The sequence below is a fragment of the Struthio camelus genome, chromosome 27 (genome assembly GCF_040807025.1).
Source record: "Struthio camelus isolate bStrCam1 chromosome 27, bStrCam1.hap1, whole genome shotgun sequence".
NCBI classification, from domain to species: Eukaryota; Metazoa; Chordata; class Aves; order Struthioniformes; family Struthionidae; genus Struthio; species Struthio camelus.
In genome coordinates, this window is record NC_090968.1 from 1512347 (window position 1) to 1536063 (window position 23717).

Below are 23717 nucleotides of genomic sequence, written 5' to 3' on the forward strand. Positions count from 1 at the left end.
TCCAGGTCAAAGCCAAGGCAGGGAGGCCCTGGGTCTGCGCCGAGCCTGGGGACAGGATTTAGAGCGGGCCTGCTTTTGCACCTTGTCAGCAAACATGCGCAGAACAGTGAAACGGACCCAGGAGCAAAAAGCGGGGAACCCAGCAAATGATGGGTGCTGCTCTCTGGGCTGCAGGATTGCTCCCAGCAGAGAGGAACACGCTCCCGACTGATGTGGGTTTAAAAACACTCATGTCCTTGGGAAAACAGAGCAGCCTGTCTGCTCTTGTGACCCTGCATGTCATCCCATACCCCTAGGGCTAAGCGAGCAGTTAGCCCAGGTCTGGGCCAGCAAGGACCGAGGACCCCTTGTTGCGTGGGCTGCCTCGGTACGTGACATCCTGCTAGCTGGTTCTTGCAGGCTGGGGTCTCTGCGATCCTTAGGTAGATCAGAGACATCAGGGCTGGGAGGCATTGATAAATAATCCAGTCCAGCCACTTGTGTTCCACCTCCCAGCGATCCGGCCGCATCCACGCGGGGGAGGCAGGTCTCTGGCAGCGCTTCAGCCTCTTCCCCAGGGGAAACGCAGACCGGGAAAGCAGGAGGTGTTGGAGGCTGGCGCTGAATCTTGCAGCACAGCAGCCGAGCAAGGAGCAAACCTCTCAATGGCTGCTCCTGCGTTCAGAGGTTGGAGAGGGCAGGCAGGACAGGCAGGTCTATGCTCCGGTGTTCGTTTGCAGGGGAGGTGTTTCTGGCATGGCTGACTGGCTTGCTTTGCCTCTTCTCCTCCCCCTCCAGCTCATAATCTTCACTCCAAAGTCACTGCTGCGCCACCCTGAAGCTCGCTCCAGCTTCGATGACATGCTGCCAGGTACGAGAAGCCCGGAGGTGTTTGTTTCCCCGCGCTCGGCTCTGCAGGACGAAGGGTGAAGGGCAGGAGCTAGCTTGGTGTAAAGTCCGCCTGGCAGCAGCAGCAGCCTCCCCTCGCCGCTCTTGGCCGGGGTTTCGCGCTGAAGAGCGGATTTTGCACCAGAGCTGCTGAGCAAGGCTCGCTCTTCCAGAAGCTGGGGTCTGCCTTGCCACAGCGAACCTGTGCGTGCCGGAGCCCGTCTCTGGGCTGGTGCGTGCCGGCAAACCGCTTCCCTGGGGAGGTCCTGCTAAGGCAGCCCAGTGCTGAGGCTTGCGTCCCACGGAGGATTTGCATCCTCGCGAAGCTTCGCGCTGGTGCCTGGGCACGGCAGACAAGTAGCTCTGCGCTAGGATGGGGCCGAGCTCTCCCGTGTAGGAGGAGGCTCAGCTAGCGTGGCACGAAGGCTGCTTTCCTCCCTGCTCCAGGGACGTCTGCCTGCTCCTCTCTCTCTTCAGCAGAGGCAATATGTTCACCCGAACGAACGGAGGTCAGGGCGTGCCAGGCTGCAGCCGGCTACTGAGCAGATTGGAGCCACCCATTATTAGCGCTCTGTCTGGCACCCTGGGGCTGGTGGCTCTGCCTGTCACTTGCCAGGCCAGTACACGGCTCTTAGGGCAACCGCACACCAGCATTTCCAGCGTCTCCTGAGCCCCTAGGAGCACCGGGCTTCCTCTGCGGCGAGGAAGACAGGTGGCTCAGCTTCCCGGGCGCTTTGCCGCGTCGCTTCCTCTGTCGGCAGTCACTTCCTGCCAGAGCTGCGCGGACGGGGTTTGACAACCCCACGCCCTGCGTCCTCTCGAGGGCTTGTATTCGGCACCGAAGGCTGGGTGCTCCCAGCCTTTTTCTGGCCTTGCCCAGCTGAAGGTTGCGCCCTGTCCCTTCCGCTGTGGTTTGTCTGCGTAGACTCGTATCCTCCCCACGCTGCAGGGACGAGAGCAAGCTCCTCTCTGCTGGCCCGGTGCTCTCAGTGGGGCTTAGACAGGCTGCCCACGAGTTGCACTGTGGCTAAGTCCAGGTCCAGACTTGGTCACTAGGGATGGGGCAAAACCAGGGTGGTTTAGGGTCATCTTCTGCAGGCATGCTAATAGCATCTAACTGGCATGAGCAGGTATTTTGTCCCATCCTGAGAGGAGCAGGCCCTGCCGGGGCAAGGTGCCACCTTCCAGTGTGTGCTGGTGTCCCTGGAAGGCGGGCTGCACCTCTCCCAGCAGCGGCCAGAGCTGCTTTTCCAGCCCTCTGAGATAAGCAGCTGGCCGGGCTCCTCCCCACATTCCTGCCTGATGTTCTCCTTTCTTATTTCTGGTTGAGCCACCTTGTTTCACAGACTTCCCGGGGCCTCCCTTAATGAACTACACCCTGTTTGCCCTGGGAACGCTCATTGTCACTGCCTGCCAGCAGAAGAGCAGGCAGAAGGGTCACAACCCAACCCAGGTTTGTCATTCCTGGGAGTTAACTCTCTCTGCGGTGGTGTCAGCCGGCCCCAGGTATTGTGGTCCTGTCCCGGGGAACAGCCTGTCGCTCTGTGCAGCGGGCGGGGGTGCAGTTGGGGTCAGGGACAGGAATGCAACACAGGAACGGCACAAAGCACGTTGCGCCTCCCTGGGAGACGTCGCACACGGGTGAAGGCGGCTCCCGACGCACCACGGTGTCGATCTGAGGTCGGTGCCGCTGTTAACGGTGGCGTCTTGTCTCTTTGCAGGCACCAACTTCCTCCGTGTCATCCCCGATAGCGGCCCTGCGGCCCAGAGCCCCGAGAATGTCAAGCGGGTGCTGTTCTGCACCGGCAAGGTGTACTACGACCTGACCCGGGAGCGCAAGGCCCGGCAGATGGAGGCCGACGTGGCCATCACCAGGGTGGAGCAGGTGAGCGAGGCCCCCGGTACGGTGCACGGAATTGCCCTCTGCCGCCCTGAAGGCCGGCGTTGGCTCTCTCACCGAAAAGCAGGGTCCGAGGGGATCCAGCCCGTGCGCTGGGACAGCAGGGCCTGGGGACGTGCCGTCTCGCTGTCCTGCGGCTCCGCCTGTGCCAAGCACGTGGCTTGACGGGGCGCGGGAAGCGGGTCGTTTCCCCTCGGCTCTGTCCCGGTGACGGCTCTCCCCTCCCGCAGTTGTCTCCGTTCCCCTTCGACCTCCTCCAGAAGGAAGCGCAGAAGTACCCCAACGCCGAGCTGGTCTGGTGCCAGGAGGAGCACAAAAACCAGGGCTATTACGACTACGTGAAACCCCGTCTCCGCACCACCATCAACCGGGCCAAGCCCGTGTGGTAAGGAGCAGGGGCCGAGGCCCCGCTGCCGCGGCGGGTGCCGGCTGGGCCCCGCTTTGGCCGAGGCGCCTACGCCGCAGCCCTCCCTCGGCGTCTCAAGGCGCCAAGGCCTCGCGACGTGTCCCTGACCCCACTTCCCTTCGCCGCCGCAGGTACGCGGGGCGAGAGCCCGCCGCTGCCCCCGCCACCGGCAACAAGAAGACCCACTTGACCGAGCTGCAGCGGCTCCTCGACACAGCCTTCAACCTGGACGCCTTCAAGGACCTGGCCTAAGCCGCCGCGCGGCCGCTGCAGCATGCTCTCGGCTCTCTGTCTGTCTGTCTCTCGCTCGCCTCCTGTCTCCGTCCTTAACTACAGACCTTGTAAACTAAACGCCGGCGCCTGGAGTCCTTGTCCATCCCGCCGGCGCCTTGCCTTGCGCTGGGCCCCGTCGGCAGCGAGCTTGGCGTGGTTCGCCTCTCCCGCGGGCTCCGCCGCAGCCCCACGGCGGCCCCGCCGGAGGCAGAGGGGTTACGGGCTGCATCCCCGCGCGTCGGGGGGGCTGCGACCCTCGGCTCCCTTCCCCGGGAGCGCCGGGCTTTGTTCGACTTCGCCCTGGGGAGAGGAACCCAGCGCTGGGCCCCGTTTGTCCCAGTCGGGCCGGTGCTGCGCTGCCCGTGCTGGTCTCTGGGCTGACTTAAAAACAGAGAAACTCCCCGGCTCGGAGGAGGAGGGAGCCGGGCGGTGGCCTCTGCTCTCCTGCCACCCCCTGCCAGCTCGGGGCGCGCGGAGCACCTCGCTTCTGGGCCGAGCGCGCCTGTCCCGGGCGGGCGCCCGGCCCCTCGGGGTGCCGCCGTGGGGTCCCTGCCGGAAGGGCCGAGCGGCGGCTCCCCCCGGGCTGAGTCACGTCCTGGCCGGGCCCTCCCTGCCGGCTTCCTTCCTGCGGCGCGGCCGCGACCCCCGGCGCGCCAGGGTGGGGTGTGCACGTGTGACACGCGTGTGCGCGCACAGGCGCGCACGCACAACCTGTCCCGCACCTGCCAACGGCCAGGCGCGCCAGCACGCCCTCGCGCGCTGTCACGCTGGCAACGCAACCTCTCGCCTGCACAACCACCCCCTGGTCTTACACACGCGCTTCGCAGTCAAGCACGCAACACCTCTCGGTCACGCTGTCACATACACGCGCTGGCTGTGCGCACACAACTTACATGCACAGGCATACAGTCTGTTACACTGGCGCATGGTCACATACACCCCACAAGCCCTGTCAGTCACACGTGTACACATGCAACCCCTCACACTGTCACACAACCCCTTGCAGGTAGTGTCAGGCGCACACACAACCCCTCGCGCATGCTGTCCCATAGTTACGTACACAACCCCAGGCGCGCACAGTCCCTCACAGTCACACACACAGTCAGATTGTCACAGCCCCGCAGGCAGGCACACTGTCTCACCCCCCCCCGCTGTCACACGCAGTCACAACCCCATAGCCACACACACACACACACACAACCCCACCCAGCCTCGCCCACAGCGTCGCGCACCGCCCCACAGGCAGTCGCGCGCCGCCGTTCGCCTCACGGCCGCGCGCGCAGCACCCCTCACGCAGTCACGCGCGCGCAACCCGTCGGGTGCGCGCGCACACGCGCCCCCCGCGCGCCCGCCCGCCGCCGCGGTCATCACACACACACACAGACCCGCGCAGGCGCACTCGCAGCCCCTCACCCCCCCCCCCCCGCACGCACAACCTCCCCCCCCCAACCCCGTCACGCGCGCGTCACCCGCCCCGCGCGCGCCGCTCGCGCGCTCGGCGCTCGGCTGCCCGCGCCTGCCGCCGCTGCCGCCGCCGCCGCCGCCGCTGCGCGGGGGGGGGAGGGTGGGCGGGGGGGGCCGCGGCCCGCCCCTGCATACTGATGAGCTCGCGGCTCCATTGTGCGCGGCGCGCGGCGGCGCGGGCACGGCGCGGGCTCGGCTCGGCTCGGCTCGGCCCGGCTCGGCTCGGCTCGACCCGGCTCGGCTCGGCCCGGCCCAGCCCGGCCGGCTGCGCTCGCCCCGCCGCCGCCGCCGCCGCCGCCGCACCACCACCACCATGGAGCCGGGGCCGCGCGCGGGCTGAAAATCCCGCGCAGCTTCCGCGCAGCCGCGCGGGCACGGCGCCGCCAGGGCCATTTTGGGCCGCTCGCGACGGTGAGTGCGGGCAGCGCCGGGGGCCGCGGCCGGCAGCGCCCCGCGCCCCCTCCCCTCCCCTCCCCCCCGCCCCGCTCCTCGCGGCGGCGGGAGGGCGGTTGCCATGGCGACGCGGCGGGGGGCGGCCGGGGCCGGGGCCGGGGCCGGGGCGGGGGCGGCGCGGCCGGGGCTTTCCGCGGCTGCGGGCGCCTCGCCGGCCTCGGGGCTCCCGCCGCGGCGGGGGGGTGGGGGGGGCCGTCGCGGGGTGTCGCCGGGCCTTGGGGACCCCGGCGCGGGGGTGTCACCGGGATCTGGGCCGGGGCTCCTGTCACGGGGCGGCCCACGGCCCTCGGGCACCCGGGGCTGCTGCGACCGCGGTGCCGCTGCGCCCCTCGGGGAGCCGGGGCGGGGGGCTCCTGTCACGGCGGTGCCACCATGGCCGAGGCCCTCGGGGAGCCGGGGCGGGGGGCTCCTGTCACGGCGGTGCCACCATGGCCGAGGCCCTCGGGGAGCCGGGGCGGGGGGCTCCTGTCACGGCGGTGCCACCATGGCCGAGGCCCTCGGGGAGCCGGGGCGGGGGGCTCCTGTCACGGCGGTGCCACTGTGCCCACGACCCTCGGGAACTGGGGATGAGGGGGGCTCCTGTCACGGCGGTGCCACTGTGCCCACGACCCTCGGGGACATGCGATGGGGGGGCTCCTGTCACCGCGGTGCCACCGTGCCCACAGCCCTTGGGGACCCGGGACAGGGGGGCTCCTGTCACCGCGGTGGCACTGTGCCCACGGCCCTTGGGGACATGTGATGGGGGGGCTCCTGTCACAGCGGTGCCACCGTGCCCATGGCCCTCAGGGATCTGGGTCGGGGGGCTCCTGTCACGGCGGTGCCACCGTGCCCATGGCCCTCAGGGATCTGGGTCGGGGGGCTCCTGTCACGGCGGTGCCACCGTGCCCACGAGCCTCGGGGACATGCGATGGGGGGGCTCCTGTCACAGCGGTGCCACCGTGCCCACGACCCTCGGGGACATGCGATGGGGGCCTCCTGTCATGGTGATGCCACCATGCCCACGGCCCTTGGGGACACGGGATGGGGGGGACTCCTGTCCCAGTGGTGCTACTGTGCCCACAGCCCTTGGGGACCTGGGTCAGGGGGCTCTTGTCATCACGGTGCCACCATGACCACGACCCTCGGGTCGTGGGGGCTCCTGTCACCGCGGTGGCACTGTGCCCACGGCCCTTGGGGACATGCGATGGGGGGGCTCCTGTCACAGCGGTGCCACCGTGCCCATGGCCCTTCGGGACCCAGGACGGGGGCTCCTGTCACGGCAGTGCCACCATGCCCATGGCCCTCAGGGATCTGGGTCAGGGGGCTCCTGTCACCACGGTGCCACCGTCCCCACAACCCTCGGGGACCCAGGATGGGGGGCTCCTGTCACGGTGGTGCCACCAATCCCACAGCCCTTGGGGACCCGGGATGGGGGGCTCCTGTCACGGCGGTGCCACCGTGCCCACGGCCGTTGGGGACATGGGACGGGGGGCTCCTGTCACCGTGGTGTCACCAAACCCACAGCCCTTGGGGACACGGGACGGGGGCCTCCTGTCACGGCAGTGCCACCATGGCCCTTGGGGACACAGGACAGGGGGCTCCTGTCACGGCAGTGGCACTGTGCCCACGACCCTCGGGGAGCCAGGATGGGGGAGCTCCTGTCACAGCAGGGTCACCGTGCCCATGGCCCTCGGGGACCTGGGGCAAGGGGCCTCCTGTCACAGCAGTGCCACTGTGCCTGTGTCTCTTGGGGACCTGGGACGGGGGGGGGGACTCCTGTCCCATTGGTGTCACTGTGCCCACAACCCTCGGGGACCTGGAACCGGTTTTGGGACAGGACCGATGCCCCTGTCCCTTCCCTGGGTGGCTCGTGCCACCACAGCACCTCACCCAGCGCACGGCCTCCCCCTTGGGTCACCCACGGGGCATCCCGTGGCCTCGTCCCCCTCCCTGTGCCACGGCCAGGCGCCCGCTGAGCCCCGAGTGGCACCACGGCCAAGCCCCCTCCGTGCTGTGACTGTCACCAGCCCGAAGCGGCCACTGGACCTGGCACCCTCTGGGGTGGGTCCGTGGCACCCTGCGGGTGCAGCACCCAGGGGTGCTCAGCACCAGCGCGGGTTGGACACTGGGGAAATGGGGACAGGCCCTGGGCGCCTCCACCCTGGACTTGCATAACGCTCGGTCCGTGGCCGGGGCTGCGAGGGCACCCGAGGCCAGGGCGGCGGGTGCCGCAGCACCCGTGGGAACCCCAGCCGGCATGGGGGACCCGGGCTTCGGCGGCGAGGCCGGTGCCCCGGGGATCTCCCACCCTCGTCAGGGCAGCGAACGGGAGATGGCGCTGGGTGCTGGGGTGGGCCCGGCCCGTGGCTCCGTCCTCGTGGTGGCTGCGGCCGCGACGTCACGGCGCGGGGTCCAGAGGGAACTGAAAGCGCCCGGGCTAGTGCGGTGCCACCGCGCCAGGCTGGAAATACCCCGGGGCAAGCGCCGTGGGCAGGGGGACGAAGCCTGGTGGCCGTGGGGGCCGCGTCTCGCCCTCGGCTGCGTCCCTGCCGCTGGCGTCTCGCCCGAGCTGGCGCGGAAAGTCCCTCTGCGGTTTCCTCCGGCCGCGTGGGCGCCGGGGAAATGCCACGGCGCCGGCACGCGTGGCGCCCGGCGCGGGATTTTCGGAGGGACGGTGCGGGGCGACGGGCGCGCGGGGCAGAGCAGCCCCGTGGCGCCTGCTGCACCGCGAGGGTTTGGAGCGGGGGCGTTTCGGGGGGCCACGTGCCCCGTGGGGCTGGCGGAAATGGGCGGGCGCGTGGCGGGGCCGTCCCCGTGCCAGGGCCAGGCAGGACGCCAAGTCCTCGCGCGGGGACGCCGCGGTGTCGGCGGCGGGGGGGGGCCGCCCGGATGCCTGGGTTCACGCTGTGCCACGGGGAAGGGCACCGCCGGGAGCTGGGGGGCAGAGACACCACGCGTGGCTCCCTCCCCCCCACCGCCGCCGTCCCTTTCCCCCCCACCCATGCCCCCTGCTAACGCCCCGCCGCGTCCCGCAGCCCCGGTGACACCGTCCCGCCGGCGCTGCGCCCGCCGCGGCCACAGAAGGCCCAGCCTGCGCCCGCCGCGCCTGCCCGCCGCCGATGAGCTCCATGAACCCCATGAAACCGTCCCTGCCGCCCACGCCGCACGGGTGAGCGCCACCCCGGCCTTCCTCCCCTCGCCGCGGCCTTCCTCCCCTCGGCCGCCTTTTAATTAAGTTGTTTTGCTTTTTAGTGATGGTTCATTTGCATACGAGGCAGTTCCTTGGCAACCGAGCAGTAACCAGCCCGCAGGATCCCTTTCCGTGGTAACCACCGTTTGGGGCGTCAGCAACACCTCGCAGAGCCAGGTACCCCCGGCCTCCGCCGGCCCCACGCCGCCGCCGCTGCCGGCCCCCCGCCGCTTCACCTGCCTCCTTTCCTTGTCCTCTTCGCGTAGGTTTTCGGCAACCCCATGGGTCCCGGGGGGAACAGCTCCAGCACCCCGCTGCTGCCTGGCATGGCCGGCGCCGGCTCGGGCATGAACTCGCCGCAGTTCATGGGCCAGCAGCCCTTCGCCGAGGGGGCGCCCGGGAAGGGCTACGTGCAGCAGAGCGTCTACGGCCGGGGCTCCTATGCCGGCGGGCCGGGCTTCGGCGCCAGGTAAGGTCGCCCGCCGGCACGGCGGAGGCTCCCAGCTCCGGAGGCCGCTGCACCCGTCCCCCTCGTCTCTCTTTGTCTTTCGCCTCCAGCTACGCCGGCAGCCCCAACGGCCCCGGCGGCATGGGGCTGCCCTCGCACGCCGGCCGACCCCCAGCCGACTTCACGCAGGCGGCGGCTGCCGCTGCCGTGGCCGCCGCTGCCGCCACGGCCACGGCCACGGCCACAGCCACGGTGGCGGCGCTGCAGGAGAAGCAGAGCCAGGAGCTGAGCCAGTACGGAGCGGTAAGAGCGGCGGCGGCGGGCGGCCTCGGCGGCCGGCTCCGCTTCGACCGCGGCGGGTTTGACCGCCCGCCTCTCCTCGCCGCAGATGGGAGCGGGGCAGCCCTTCAACAGCCAGTTCCTGCCGCACTCGGGGCCCCGTGGCCCCGCCGTGCCCGCCGGCATGAACCCGGCGAGCATGGCGGGCGTCATGGGTCCCTCCGGCCTGTCGCCCATGAACATGAGCCCCGCGCGGGCGCCCACCATGAACGCCCTGTACGGCGGCCAGCGGATGCCCCAGCACGCCTACCCCGGCCCCCCGCAGAGCCAGCAGCTCCCGCGCCAAGGCGTCAAGCGAACGTATTCGAACGAGGTGAGTCCCGGGGCGCCCGGCCCGGCGCTGCCGGGGCGCCTTCCCCATGCCGATGCTCTCGTCTCGGCTTCGCAGGGTTACCCGGCGCAGCAGTACCTCCAGGGCGGGCAGTACCCCGCTGCCGGGGCTCAGTACGCCGCCAGCGCCCCCCAGCCCTCGGCGCCGTCCCCGTCCTACCCCGGCCACAGGATGCAGCAGGGCATGGGTCAGTACCTCTCCGCCGCAGGCAGCGCCGGGCCCTATTACAAGGTACGTGGGGTTGGGGAGGGCGGTGGGCTCGGGGCGGGAGAAGCTGGGGCACTCGGCCTGTCGCGTGGGTGCTGAGGACACGGGTGTTTTCTACGTTTCCGATCCCGGTTTCTCTTTTCCCAGCCCGCCGACCAGTTCAACGGGCAGAGCGCCAACTTCAGCACCTACGGCCAGGCTGCCATGAACGGGGTGAGTCCTGGTGCTGGTGCGCGGATGACCGATGCCAGCGTTCCCATCGCGGGCGGACGGTCCAGCTTGCTCGCGGCAGCCCTTCGGGACGCTGACGGTGCTCGGTGCCCCCACAGCCAGGAAGGTCGATGCCGGGATACCCCAGCTCACCCCTGCCCGGGAACCCCACGCCGCCCATGACGCCGGGGAGCAGCATCCCGCCCTACATGTCGCCGGGCCAGGACGTCAAGTCGCCCTTCCTGCCGGACATCAAGCCCAGCATCAACTCCCTGCACCCCTCGCCCTCGGGTAAGAGCCCTCGGCACCTCCCCGAACCCGCTGCCAGCACGGCGCAGGGCACCCAGGGGCGCCCCCGGCACAGCCTGGGGGGTGCACGGAGCCGAGCCCCCAGCGTGGGCCCACCTGCAGCCGGTGTGGAGCCCCCTTGGCTGTGCCCCTTTTAAGGGGGGGGCCCTCGAAGAGCAGGAGGGGGCTTCTCTCGTGGGGGTGGGGCTTTGAGGAGTGGGAGGGGCTTCCTGCACGGGGGTGGGACCATAAGCAGTAGGAGGGGCTTGCCGTAGGGGTGGGGCCTTGAGCAGGAGGGGCTTCTCTCGTGGAGGTGGGGCTTTGAGGAGTGGGAGGGGCTTCCTGCAAGGGGTGGGGCCTCAGAGTGGGAGGGGCTACAAGAGGGAGGGGGTCTCTGCTAGTGGGAGGGGCTCAACCATAGGGGTGGAGCCTCCAGGAGTGGGAGGGGCTACCTGCACAGAGGTGGGGCTTAAGTGGGAGCAGCTTCCAGCATAGGGGTGGGGTTTGTCTGGGTGGGGCTTTTACTGGGCGGGACCTCCAGTAGTGGGAGGGGCTTCCCGCATAGGGGCGGGGCTGAAGGGGGCGCGCGGGGTGGGGGGGGGGGCCCGCTGACGGCCCGCGGCCCCGCGGCAGGCGGGGCGCCGGGCGAGGAGCTGCGCCTCACCTTCCCCGTGCGTGACGGCGTGGTGCTCGAGCCCTTCCGCCTGCAGCACAACCTGGCCGTCAGCAACCACGTCTTCCAGCTCCGCGACTCCGTCTACAAGACCCTCATGATGAGGTGAGGCGCGGCGCGGCGCCCCGCGGCCTCTCCTCCCCACCGCCCCCACCCCGCACCCACCGCCCCGCTCTGTCCCCGCCAGGCCCGACCTGGAGCTGCAGTTCAAGTGCTACCACCACGAGGACCGGCAGATGAACACCAACTGGCCGGCCTCGGTGCAGGTGAGCGTCAACGCCACGCCGCTCACCATCGAGCGCGGCGACAACAAGACGTCCCACAAGCCCCTCTACCTGAAGCACGTGTGCCAGCCCGGCAGGAACACCATCCAGATCACCGTCACTGCCTGCTGCTGCGTGAGTCGGGTGCGGGGCCGGCGGCAGGGTGGGGGCTGTGGCGTGGGCGCCACCGTCTCATCCCGCCTCTCGCCTCTCCGCAGTCGCACCTCTTCGTGCTGCAGCTGGTGCACCGGCCCTCGGTGCGCTCGGTGCTGCAGGGCCTCATCAAGAAACGCCTGCTGCCCGCCGAGCACTGCATCACCAAAAGTGAGTACCGCACCGGCGCGGGAGCCCGCCCGGATGCCTGGGTCCCTCGGTGGGTGAGGCGAGATGAGGTGTCTTCACTGGGAGCTCTGGGCGGGCAACGGGGCGCCGTGCTCGGGGTGCCATCATGGCCGGTGTCCCCCCTCGGTGCTCCTTTACGGACCCTCCGTCCTTCTCGCTCCCCTCGCAGTCAAGCGCAACTTCAGCAGTGGGACCATCCCGGGCACCCCGGGGCCCAACGGCGAGGACGGCGTGGAGCAGACGGCCATCAAGGTGTCTCTCAAATGTCCCATCACCTTCCGGAGGATCCAGCTCCCCGCTAGGGGCCATGACTGCCGGCACATACAGGTGCGGGGGGGGGGGGGGCTCAGCTGGGGTCCGGCGTGGTGCCCCCCAGCGCCCGCTGCGGCGGCTCAGTGCTCTCCTTCCCTTGCAGTGCTTCGACCTGGAGTCCTACCTGCAGCTCAACTGTGAGAGGGGGACGTGGCGGTGTCCCGTCTGCAAGTGAGTGTGGCCCCTGTACCCAGGCCGTGCCTCAGTTTCCCCGCCCGCAGCGAGCAGCGGGCTCTTTCTCACCCTGCTTTTTCCCACCTGCAGTAAGACGGCCCTACTGGAGGGGCTCGAGGTGGACCAGTACATGCTGGGCATCCTGATCTACATCCAAAAGTAAGTGCCGTGCCCCACCTCGATCCCCCGTCGGACTCCGCTTGGCCCTGTGATGCCCCGTTTTGGGGACAGGCGGGGTTGCGAGCAAGTGCTGTGCCCGGGCGGGAGGGCGGCCGAGCCCCGGACCCACTCTGAGGTGCCCCTGTCGCGCTCAGCTCGGACTACGAGGAGATCACCATCGACCCGACGTGCAGCTGGAAGCCCGTCCCCATCAAGCCCGACATCCACGTCAAAGAGGAGCAGGACGGGCCCGTGCTGAAACGCTGCCGGACCATGAGCCCCACGCACATGGTGCTGCCCAACATCATGGAGATGATCGCGGCCCTGGGCCCCGGGTCTTCGCCCTTCCCGGGCCTGCCTCCCCCGGCCGCGGGCACCGCCGCCGACTATAGCACCCAGGGTAAGGGGGCACCCGCGGGACACGGGCAGTGCCGGACCTCCGGTGCCACCGACACCTCCCCGACCTCCTCCTTTAATCTTATAGGTTCCAACTTTTCGGGCCCCGGGAGCTTCCCGGAGTCGTTCCCTCCCGGCAACCCCGGCACGCCGACGCTGAACGAGTTCACGCCGGGGCCGCCCCCCATCTCCTACCAGTCGGACATTCCCAGCAGCCTCCTGACCCCCGAAAAGCCACCCGCGCCCCCTCTCCCCGGACAGGTCAGCCGGGCTCGGGGCCAGGGGGTGGGCGCAGGGCAGCGGCGCCAGCCCAAGGTGCAGCCGCCGGGGACACAGCCGGGGCGGTGGGACGGGGACGGAGGGCTCTGGCTCCGCCGGACTCGCGCTGGAGGGTCTCACGGCTCCACTTTCGCCCTCTCAGCTGCCTCCGTCAGCCCGGATGGACCCTTCGCACCCCCCTGCGCAGCAAGGACTGCACAACCCACCCCTGGGCACCCAGCCGGCGCAGCCGCTGCATCACCGGAGCGCACCGGCGCGGCCGCCCCTGGGCCAGGGCACGCCGGGGGGTCCCGCGCACGCCGCAGACCTTGCCTTCAACCCCGGGCCGGGCATGGTGGGGCAGCCTGGCATGGCCGGGACCGCAGACGGGCCGGAGCCTGCCCTCGACGTAAGTACGGCGACGCCGGGCCGGCCGCGGGCACCCGGGGCGGGCCGGGGCTGCCGGACGCCGACGGTAGGTAGCCGCGACGAAACCTGGTGCCGGAGGGGAAAGAGCCCCCGGGGCCGGGCGCAGGGCTGGCCGTGCGGGGGCCGGGCGCGAGCGTGCCGCCTTTGCCCCCAGCTGCTGCCCGAGCTGACGAACCCCGACGAGCTGCTCTCCTACCTGGGTCCCCCCGACCTGCCCAGCAACAGCAACGACGACCTGCTCTCCCTCTTCGAGAACAACTGAGCCGTCCTCGCCCGCCTGGGTGCCCCCCCCCCCACCTGCCACCCGGGCTGGGGACAGCGCTGGCCTGTCCCCCGCCGTCGGGGCCTACGGCCACGGCTCGTTCCCCGGGCCGCCCCGAGGTCTCGTCCCCGAACGCAGGCGCAGACGGGGCAGGGCGCCCCGGGAAGGCCGGCGCGCCGCCTCTCCCGCACCCTGCCCTCCCCGGCGGGAGCCCCCCACCCCTTCCTCCAGCCGGCGAGCGGGAGCTGGGGGGCAGCCCCGGCCGGCCGGACTGAGCGCCGCCGGGTCCCGAGAAGCACAACGCTGTACATAGTGTAGAAACACTACTGCCTCCTCCGCCCCTCCCCGTGTATTTAAAGGCAAGTGCATTGCTCCGGGCCCCCTCCCCGGCCCGCGTCCCCCCCCCGCCCCCCGCCTCCCCCTGTATAAATGTGCATACGCTTCTTTAGTTTGTAATATAAACCATTCCACGGGGGCCACGCCAGCCCCACGGCGCGACACCCCGCCGGCCACCACCCGCTTGCCCCACGGGACCCCCTTCCCCAACGCCCAGACGGCCTCCCCGGGCCCAGCCGGTGCCCGCCGGCTTCGGGGAGGGGGGGGGGGTTGATTTTACAGCACCCAACCCAAATGTTCCCCCCTCCCCGCCTCCCCTTTCCCCCCCCCAACCCCGTGTCCCAGGCGGTGCCGGAGGGTCCCGCGCCCGCCCGGCCGAGCCGTTTCCCCCCTCCCCGGCGGCCCCGGCCGGGCCGTCCGTGCCGGAGTCGTGTGTCCGAGTGCCGATGACTCTGTTTAGTTTTCGTGTATCGTTTCATTATCGCTCTCTATTAAAGGATTTCTTTTCGGTGGGGCTCACGCAAGTCGCTGGCAGGCAGCCTGGTAGCGCCCGGGGTGGGGGGCAGAGCGCCCCGGTGCCCCCGGCCGCAGCTCCCGCTCCTTTGGGTGCCGACACGGCCCGGCGCCCAGCTTCACCCCCCCGTCCCGGCTCACGCCGACGCCGTCCCCGGGGCAGTAGCAGGGTCCCGAATCGGAGGGGGCGGTCGGCTCCTGTCCCCCCCCCGCCCTTTTCCCGGCGCTGCCCTGTCGCCGAAGCTCATCGCGGGGCGGCGGGGCAGCGGACCGTACCCCGTCTCCGTCAATCATTAACGCCGCGGCCGCTCAGGCCGAGCGAAAGCCGTCCGCGCCGTGCCCCGGCCGGCGCTGCAGCCCGCGCCCCTCGGCGGCGGGAGCCCAGGGCGTCCCCCCCGCCTGCCCGCTCCCTTCCCCATCGCTCGGGTCTCCGGGGCTTCTCCTCTCGCCGCCGCTCGCCTCTCCTCGAGCAAGGAAAAAAACCCTTTTTCTTGCCGAAAAGGGGCTGCCCGGCGCCCGCCGAGCTCCCCCGGCCGCGGCACGGCTGGCGAAACCTCCCTGGGGGTTTCCGCCGAGCCGCGGGGACCCGCACGGAGCCTCCTGGAAATTTTTGGCAGCGGCACCAAGTTGCGGGGGGGGGGGAGAGGAGAGGCAGGATGCAGAGCGGGGAAAACGCGGTGGCGAGCCTCATTAATGCAGGTATTTGCAGCGAAAAGGGCCTCTCCCCTGCTGCCCCCCTTCCCCAGCCCTGGACGCCAGTGATTAATTATTATTAATAACATTCGGTGATTAAAGCAGCTCTTTGCAGTCAAACCCGAAACGGCGGGTCCTTTTCCCCACCGGGTTCGCCAGCCTAAATTAGCCCGAGCAGCGCGTGGGCAGGCGGCCGCGCCGCGCTCCCCAAACACGGCTCTGAGTCAGCTTCCAGCGGAGCAAAAGGGGAAAAAAAAATAAAATAAAAAAATAAAAAATAAAAAAAAAAAGGCCAACGCAAACCGAAACGCCGGGCTGGGAGGATGGAAAAACCCCGGCGCTGCCGGGCTCGGCACCGCCGCGGGCCGGCCGGGAGCCACCGCTGCAGCCCGAGGGGTCGCGGGCGGGATGGAAAATCGCGGCGGAGGGAAGTGCGGGGCGGCGGCGGCCTCTGCCGATGCCTTTTCCCAAGGGTGGGGGGGCTGCAGCCGGCAGCTGCCACCCGTGGGTGCCCGCCGTGGGGTGGGTGCCGCGGGGCTGCCCCCCCGCCAGCCCCTTCCCCGTCCTCCGGCCCCGCGTCTGCCCCCGCTCAACCTCACGCCCCCAGCCCCACAACCCAGCCCCACGCCTCAGGTCCCAGCCCCAAAACTGGACCCCATCATCCCCAGCCCCACACCTCCCAGCTCAGCCCCACATCCCCAGCCCCACACCTCCCAGCCCCACGCCTCCCAGCTCAGCCCCACATCCCCAGCCCCACATCTCCCAGCTCAGCCCCACATCCCAGCCCCACACCTCCCAGCTCAGCCCCACATCCCCAGCCCCACATCCCAGCCCCACACCTCCCAGCTCAGCCCCACATCTCCCAGCTCAGCCCTACATCCCCAGCCCCACACCTCCCAGCCCCACGCCTCCCAGCTCAGCCCCACATCCCAGCCCCACGCCTCCCAGCTCAGCCCCACATCCCCAGCCCCACATCCCAGCCCCACACCTCCCAGCTCAGCCCCACATCCCCAGCCCCACACCTCCCAGCCCCACGCCTCCCAGCTCAGCCCCACATCTCCCAGCTCAGCCCCGCATCCCAGCCCCACATTCCCAGCCCCACATCTCCCAGCTCAACCCCACATCCCCAGCCCCATGCTTCAGGTCCCAGCCCCAAAACTGGACCCTATCATCCCCAGCCCCACATCTCCCAGCTCAGCCCCACATCCCCAGCCCCACACCTCCCAGCCCCACGCTTCCCATCGCAGCCCCACAACCCAGCCCCACACCTCAGGTCCCAGCCCCAAAACTGGACCCCATCATCCCCAGCCCCACACCTCCCAGCCCCACGCCTCCCAGCTCAACCCCACATCCCCAGCCCCACACCTCAGGTCCCAGCCCCAAAACTGGACCCCATCATCCCAGCCCCACATCTCCCAGCTCAGCCCCACATCCCCAGCCCCACATTTCCTAGTTCAGCCCCACATCTGCAGCCCCACGCCTCCCAGCTCAGCCCCACAACCCCAGCCCCACGCCTCCCAGCTCAGCCCCACAACCCCAGCCCCACATCTCCCAGCTCAGCCCCACATCCCCAGCCCCACATTTCCTAGTTCAGCCCCACATCTGCAGCCCCATACCTCCCAGCTCAGCCCCACATCTCCCAGCTCAGCCCCACATCTGCAGCCCCACATCTCCCAGCTCAGCCCCACATCTGCAGCCCCACGCCTCCCACCTCAGCCCCACACCTCCCACCTCAGCCCCACATCTGCAGCCCCATGCCTCCCATCGCAGCCCCACAACCCCAGTCCGAGACCCCCCGGCCCAGCCCCGACCCCGGGTCCGCATCCACCACGCGCACCCCACATCCCCGCCCCGCCCCACACTGCCTGCCCCCCATCCCGGCCCCACACTCCGCCCCCCCCAGCCCCTATTGCCCCCCCCAGGCCCCCGCTCCGCACCCCCACCCCCCCTTACCCGCCACCGCGCATGCGCGCCCCTCCCTGCACACCCGGCGGGCCCGCGCGAGCCCCGCGCCCCGCCCACCGCCGCCTCCCCCGCTTCGCCCCCTCCTCTCCTTTTCTCTTTTCAATGAGGCGTCGCCGATTGGTCGCCTGCCCCGTCGCTCCGTGACGACGCGAGCTTCCATTGGCCAGAGCCGCGCGGGAGGCGGGGCGCCCACCGCCGTATATAAGGGCGGCGGGCGGCCGCTCTCTTTCCGCTGCGCCGCGTTCGTCGCCGAGGACCCGTCGCCGCCGCACCGAGCTCCGCTCCCTCCTTCCCCCCTCCCGCCGCTGCGCCTCCCGCCATGGCCAACCCCGTCGTCTTCTTCGACATCGCCGCCAACGGCGAGCCCCTGGGCCGCGTCACCTTCGAGGTGGGGGGGGGAGCGCGCCGCGGTGGAGGAGGAGGCGGCGCCATTTCCTCGCCGGGGCGTGAGGGGAGAGCGGAGCCATTTCGGAGGCGGGAGGGGGGGAGGGGTGGGAGTGAGGGGCCGCGGCGGCCACTGCGCCTGCGCGGCCTGGGGAGGGCGGGAGGGAGGGGGCGCGCGGGGGGAGGGGGCGCGCGCGCCGCCTCCACGTGGCGCGGCCGCGGTTCCCGCGCTGCGGCGCGAATGGCGGCGGGGGGGTTGGGGGCGGGCAGCGGCCCGGCCCCGGGCGGCCTCGGCAGCGCCTCTCTGTTGCCCCCCCCTCCCCAAGCAATCCGCCTCGGCGGGGGGGGAGGGGGGGCTGGAGCTGCCCGCCCCGCCCTGTTCCCCCCCCCCCGCGGGCACGGCCTCCTCCCCGGCCGCTCCCTGCGCTTTGAGTCGGGGCTGCGGGGCGCTGCCCGGCTCGTCCTACTTCTGAATTCAACTTCCCCCTCCCCAATTTGGGCAACCCCCGGGTTGGGCAACGGTGGGTACACAAAGGCCTTGAAGGCTCTAGACGGAGCTTCTCAGTGCCTGCCCGCCTCAGCCCCTTCCGGGCCTGCAGCTCGGGGTGGTGGTGTGTGCCCCCCCCGGCCCCTCGGGGCTGGGGGACACCCCCCGTGCCTGGGAGGGGGCTGCCCCTCGAGCCCTTGGGAGATTTCACTCCCGAAGCACACCTTGCTTTGGAAGTGAGGTGATGAAACAAAGGAGCTTATGCACCACCTGGCATCGGTCGTCTTGGGTAACGTCCTCAGTGGGGTGGGTGGGTTTTTTCTTTCTCGGGTCTGGAAAATCCTTCCCTGAATGAGTTGAAGTATGGCGAGGACGCGTCTCGTTGGCACCGGTGTCGGCTTTGCTAACCTGTAAAGCTCCTCTGCGAGTAGAGGAGGAAGGTGCCAAATACTAGCATAGAGCTTACAGCCTCCTGCAGAGAGCCAGCCGCTTGTCACCCTCGTGGAAAGCAGAAGTGCAAACCCTGATGCCATTTCAAAACTGCAGCGTCTGGCTTGCCACTCCAACGTGCTGGCAACTCCCCTCCTTCTCCCTCGTTTGCTGTAGTCCTAATTGGCCACTGTCACCTAGAGGCATGGCTGTTGGATGCCACCCTGAATTCTTGGTATGCTGTGAAGGCTGCCATGCCAGGTGTTGGCTTGTAGCCTGTGGCAGCGCTTACTGGGAAGCTTTGAGCTGTCCTTGTTGAGCCATCAATCCTCTATTCAGGAGTCCCAGGTGAACAGTTTGTAGTCCCTTTCTCCCTGGCAGGATGGTGCATTTCTGTCTGGGGCCGCCATTTTGTCTGAGCCTCATAATAGGGTCACTACCCCCTTTCTCCTCCCTTAGAAAGGGACGGGGCTCCCCAGACCTGAGAGACGGCTTGATGTAATCCTCTAGACAAGATTGCATTTGGATGAAGTCTGTCCTGCCTCATAAATCAGTCCTCTCTGGGGAGGGCAATCCTGCGGAGCATTCTGGTGTGGGCATTTAGCACCCATTTTGCTTGCAGCATCCTCTGAAAGGGGTGGGTAGCAGAAGCCGGGGAACCCGATCGCTTTAGGATTTCACTGCCTAAGCATTTAGCACCCTGCAAAATGGGAGCTGAGGGATGTAAAGCATCCCTGGCACGGTTGAGGACTGCGCTCCAGGAATTGGCTTCACTGCCGCAACTGCTCCATTGCAGAGCCTGCGTGCAAATGTGAGAGCCCTGTCCTCTTGCAAGGCTGCAGTTAGTGCGTGGTCCCCCTGTAGCTAACGTCTCGCTATGCGGATAACTCCTCGCTTCCTCAGAGCTGTCTGAAATAATTCAAAGGCGTTGTGTGCTCTGCTTGGGAAGGCTCGAGTCAAATAGCTTTTTAACTTAATCCAAGTCTGCGGAACAAATGTGCATCTGCTCTGCTTATGACACATGCAGCATATTTAAACTTGTTTAGATGCCACATCTATTACTTCAGAGTTTCCAGATGCCTCTAGATAAAAGCAAGAGGTGGGTAATGATGTGCTGTGGAGCAAGGCCGAGGGCTATAAATCTGACCGGAGGACCAGAAGCCTGTCTGTGATGCCGCAGTCTCGGAGGCAAAATCCACCTCCTGGAGGTGTTTCCCCAATGCATATAGTCAACAGAAAGAGAATGCTCCCAAATGCAGTGATACCTAGGAGCTAGTCATTTTTGGACCGAGACTAGGTGTGTTTAGGGGCAGTGTTGGTGATGGAGTGTGTGGTGCTGTAGCCTTCAGCTTTTTAGCAGCCAGTCTGCACCCTGATCAGACTAACGCCTTCTCTTTCTCTTTGCAGCTTTTCGCAGACAAGGTCCCAAAGACAGCAGGTTGGTAGAGCAGCACAGACTGCGCTGCAGTTGCATTAAACCTCTTTTTATAGTGTCTGAAGCTCTCGTTCGTTAACCTCCAGGCGAACGAGCAATTTGAATTTCCTTTTCTTAATCTGCAGAAAACTTCCGTGCTCTGAGCACTGGTGAGAAAGGATTTGGTTACAAGGGGTCCTGCTTCCACAGAATCATTCCTGGGTTCATGTGCCAGGTAAGTGGCTCCCCCCCTTGTAGTGAGGTTTGTTCCCCTTGCAGGGAGATGGAAATTCAGGCAGTTGCCAGATATTTCGCCTGCCTCTTTCCCAAGTTAGTGGAGTACTAGCAGGTTTGGGAAGATGGCTTTGTCTCCTCCCCTCACCTGCCTTTTAAAGCCTTTTAGTGCAGCTTCTGTAAAGATGCTGGCTTTGACTTACTAGGTTGGGCTTCCTGCAGTGAGGACATGAAATGCCACTTCTTTGCAGGGTGGTGACTTTACACGCCACAATGGAACTGGTGGCAAATCCATTTATGGGGAGAAGTTCCCCGATGAGAACTTCATCCTGAAGCACACAGGCCCTGGCATCTTGTCCATGGCAAATGCTGGCCCCAACACAAATGGATCCCAGTTCTTCATCTGCACTGCCAAGACTGAGTGGTGAGTATGTGAGAGCTGGTGGGGGGACAGGCTCAAGCCTCGCAGGAGCCGGAGGGTTGTTGCAGGGATGCAACCACGAGCTCTGCAGGAGTTGCAGTCCTGCTCAAAGCTCTTTAGCAGGGGTCTCCTGTTGGGGTGGTGGGGAGGCAATTCCTGAGGCTGTGCTGATGTGCTGCAGGGTGGGTGCCAAAGCAGGTTGAGATGCAGCTGGCCACATGTGACCCCATGCTTCTCCTGCAGGTTGGATGGCAAGCATGTTGTCTTCGGCCGTGTCAAGGAAGGGATGAACGTGGTGGAGGCCATGGAGCGCTGTGGATCAAAAGATGGCAAAACAAGCAAGAAGATCACCATTTCCGACTGTGGGCAGCTCTCATAAAAGCAAAATAAAACCTGTTGTCTTAATGACCAACCATTCCTTCTGTAGCCCGGGCTAGCGTGCACCCTGGTGCAACTCGGCCCCTGTAATCCTTGTGCTCCTGACTTACTGCTGCGTTTCTATTGGGTTTCATTCCCCCACATTGACAGTCTAGCAGGACTGCAGAGTTAACGTTTATGAGTAAATAAAATGAGTTAAACCACAACGAAGCTTCCTGGTTTTCTTGTTTCCTCCTCCCTGGAGCAATGTGCAGCCTGGCTGGGAGGTGGGTGGTTAATGGGCCGCAGGAGTCCCATGAAACTGTTGGCCTTGCTGGCCTTTCGGTGAGGCTTTTCCGAGTGCTGGAGTGTGACAGGGTGGTGGCAGGGGCTTGTTTCCATATAAACCCTCTTAGGGCCACTTGTGGATGAATGGGTGAGTGCTGGGATGGCATGAGACACCTTTAAGGGTGGGTGGCTGAGCCAGGAGGGTGGTGTCACCCTTCTGTGGGGCCATCACCCATCTGATGCAGGCTTTTAGGGGGTGGTGAGACCTGTATCTGCAGTCATCCATCTCCTTGCTTCCCCAAAAGCCTTTTTGTTGTGTTATTTTGGCACAGCTGGTTGTGTTAGGCTTGCTCCCTGCAGGTTTTGGGGGTAGCTGGGGAGGGAGAGCTCCATCCCGGCTTTGCTGTTGAGCATGCTGCTTCCTGCCTGGGTGACAGGGCAGGAGAGGCAGGTCGGGGCATGCTGTGCCTCTGCTCATGGGTGCCAATCTCCTGGAGAGGCCCAAGCTGTGGGGTGGGAGACCTGCGGGGGTAGTTTTTGGAGGTGCACACAGCTGTGTCTCTGGTGTTGCTTGAGGCTGCACCCCTGGGTGCTGTCCTGTCTGGCTGCACCCTTGTGCTTAGGGGCATGTCCCTGGGTGCTGCTTGGGGCTGAGCCACCTGTGGCTCTTGGGCAGATGTGGCTCAGAGGAGCTGAGTCATGGCATCCGGGGCTGTTCCTGTGCACTGGCGCTTGCTGTGTCCCCAGCAGGAGGAAGGACATGGCTGTGGTGCTCTGGCAGGATGCAGCCCCTTCCTGGCCAAACTGAGGCCTTCCTGCCTCACCGACGCTGCCAGAGACCCACATGCTCTGTGGGAGCGAGTCCAGGGCGTGGAGAGCAGCTTTGGGCTGTCAGTGGCTCCCCAGCACCTTCTCCTCGCCTCATGCCCACTCCTGCAGCAACCTGGCTGTGTGGCACACCAGGCCCTCAGTAGGGTTCAGAGTGAACGTGCTCCATGTGGCGGCACTGTGGGTGCAGGCTGCCAGCAGGGTCAGGCAGCTGGTCCAGCCGGGGCGTCCCCAGCACGGCACCGATCCCCGGAGGGGATTTGCCAGCAGTGACGTAAGGGGCCCCGGTGTCCGGGGCTGGGTCTCTGGGCCTATTTCAGCTGGGGGGGGGGGGGGGTGAGCGGATATCCCCCCTCCCTGACTGGGGTGGCAGGGATTGACATTTGGGATGAGCTGGGGGGGGCACCCTCACCTTCGGGTGCCTTGCGGGCCTGTGCCACCAGGTGGCATTTGAGATCGCTCATCTGGGCTGTACAGGGAGCCCTGGTGGGGGGGAGGTTTGGGGTCTGGATTTGGGGGGGCCCAGAGATGTCCAGGTACTATGGGAGGCCCAGTTTGGGAGGGGGGGTCTGAGTGGTTCCAGTTTGGGAGGGGTACTGGTTTGTAGTACCCCAGTAGTACCAAGTTTAGGGGGGATCCCAGTGGTCCCAGTTCAGGGGGTGCTGGTTTGGAAGGGAGTCTCAGGGCTCCCAGTTTGAGAAATCCTACAAGGACCCAGTTCAGGGTTGTCCCAGTTTGGAGTAGTCCAGTGTGTGTGTGAGGGGGTGCCAGTGGTCCCAGTTTGGGGTAGTCCTGGGTTTGGGTTGGTCCCAGTCTGCGGGGATCTGAGTTTGGGGAGTCCCACTAGTCCCAGTTTGGGTTAGTCCTGAGTTTGGGAGGTCCCAGTGGCCCCAGTTTGGGGGGTGTCCAGGTTTGGGGGGGATCCGAGTGCTCCCAGTTTGGGCCACTCCCATTCAGGGGGCTCCCAGCACCCCCAGTCTGGGACATCCCAGCACTCCCTGCTCGGGGTGGGGGTGGGGAATCCCCAGTGCTGCTCTCTGTCCGTCCATCTGTCCATCTGCCCATCTAGCTGACTGTCCAGCCGTCTGTCCGTCCATGTGTCTGTCTGTCCATCTGTCTGCCTATCCGGCTGTCTGTCTGTCCATCCATCTGTCTGTCCAATTGCCTGTCCATCCCTCCAGCTGTCTTTCCGTCTGTCTGTATGTTTGTCTGTCCATTCGTCCATCCGTCTGTCCATCCATCTGTCCATCCCTCTGTCTGTCCATCTGTCCACCCGTCCATCGAGCCATCTGTCTGTCCGTCCATCCATCTATCCAGCCATCCGTCCATCTGTCCATCTGCCCATCCATCCATCCATCCAGCTGTCTGTCTGTCCATCTAGCCATCTGTCCATCCATCTGTCCATCTGTTTGTCCGTCCAGCCGTCCATCTGTCCATCTGACCGCCTGTCCATCCCTCTGTCCATCTGTCCATCTGTCTGCCCACCCGTCCATCCATCCGTCTGCCCATCCAGTTGTCCGTCCGTCCGACTGCCCACCCGTCCGTCTGTCTGCCCATCCGTCCGCCCGTCCAGCCGTCTATCGTTCCGTCTGTCCGTCCAGCTGTCCGTCCAGCCATCCGTCTGTCCGTCTGTAGTTCCGTCCGCCCGTCCAGCCGTCTGTCGTTCCGTCTGTCCATCCAGCTATCCATCCAGCCGTCCGTCTGTCCGTCTGCCCGTCCGTCCGCCCGTCCAGCCATCTGTCGTT

The 23717-nt window shown here is 67.1% G+C and overlaps 3 protein-coding genes across 8 annotated transcripts in view; all 3 read left to right on the plus strand.

Moving 5' to 3' along the window:
• Nucleotides 1-3524, plus strand: part of OGDH (oxoglutarate dehydrogenase) — a 49573-nt gene extending 46049 nt beyond the window's left edge. For all 6 annotated transcript variants that reach the window (XM_068920911.1, XM_068920909.1, XM_068920910.1 and 3 more), the window contains 4 exons: nucleotides 778-850; nucleotides 2589-2752; nucleotides 2998-3152; nucleotides 3305-3524. In XM_068920911.1, the coding sequence (XP_068777012.1) occupies nucleotides 778-850; nucleotides 2589-2752; nucleotides 2998-3152; nucleotides 3305-3425 (513 nt within the window). In that variant the 3' untranslated portion in view covers nucleotides 3426-3524. The remainder of the gene's footprint in view (nucleotides 1-777; nucleotides 851-2588; nucleotides 2753-2997; nucleotides 3153-3304) is intronic.
• Nucleotides 3525-5213: 1689 nt separating this feature from the next.
• Nucleotides 5214-14467, plus strand: ZMIZ2 (zinc finger MIZ-type containing 2). The gene is made up of 19 exons (XM_068920823.1): nucleotides 5214-5321; nucleotides 8378-8511; nucleotides 8595-8709; nucleotides 8799-9001; nucleotides 9091-9283; nucleotides 9369-9632; nucleotides 9708-9881; nucleotides 10005-10070; nucleotides 10187-10358; nucleotides 10989-11133; nucleotides 11216-11426; nucleotides 11510-11615; nucleotides 11803-11960; nucleotides 12049-12116; nucleotides 12210-12278; nucleotides 12434-12678; nucleotides 12763-12935; nucleotides 13096-13341; nucleotides 13516-14467. Exons 2-19 carry the CDS (start codon nucleotides 8462-8464, stop codon nucleotides 13621-13623), a joined length of 2766 nt encoding a protein of 921 aa, XP_068776924.1. The 5' UTR covers nucleotides 5214-5321; nucleotides 8378-8461; the 3' UTR covers nucleotides 13624-14467.
• Nucleotides 14468-17222: 2755 nt separating this feature from the next.
• PPIA (peptidylprolyl isomerase A) lies at nucleotides 17223-21083 on the plus strand. The gene is made up of 5 exons (XM_068920881.1): nucleotides 17223-17518; nucleotides 19838-19868; nucleotides 19991-20079; nucleotides 20330-20502; nucleotides 20743-21083. The coding sequence occupies exons 1-5, from the start codon at nucleotides 17450-17452 to the stop codon at nucleotides 20876-20878; spliced, it is 498 nt and encodes a 165-aa protein (XP_068776982.1). The 5' UTR covers nucleotides 17223-17449; the 3' UTR covers nucleotides 20879-21083.
• Nucleotides 21084-23717: the final 2634 nt, after the last annotated feature.

Bases quoted from the DNA above. Each gene is read 5' to 3' on its own strand.
- ZMIZ2 (XM_068920823.1), top strand. From the start codon at position 8,462: ATGAGCTCCATGAACCCCATGAAACCGTCCCTGCCGCCCACGCCGCAC. The intron at 9,002-9,090 runs GTAAGGTCGCCC...TTTCGCCTCCAG, and splicing joins GGGCCGGGCTTCGGCGCCAG to CTACGCCGGCAGCCCCAACG. The intron at 11,427-11,509 runs GTGAGTCGGGTG...GCCTCTCCGCAG, and splicing joins CCGTCACTGCCTGCTGCTGC to TCGCACCTCTTCGTGCTGCA.
- PPIA (XM_068920881.1), top strand. From the start codon at position 17,450: ATGGCCAACCCCGTCGTCTTCTTCGACATCGCCGCCAACGGCGAGCCC. The intron at 19,869-19,990 runs GTTGGTAGAGCA...CTTAATCTGCAG, and splicing joins CAAGGTCCCAAAGACAGCAG to AAAACTTCCGTGCTCTGAGC. The intron at 20,080-20,329 runs GTAAGTGGCTCC...ACTTCTTTGCAG, and splicing joins TTCCTGGGTTCATGTGCCAG to GGTGGTGACTTTACACGCCA.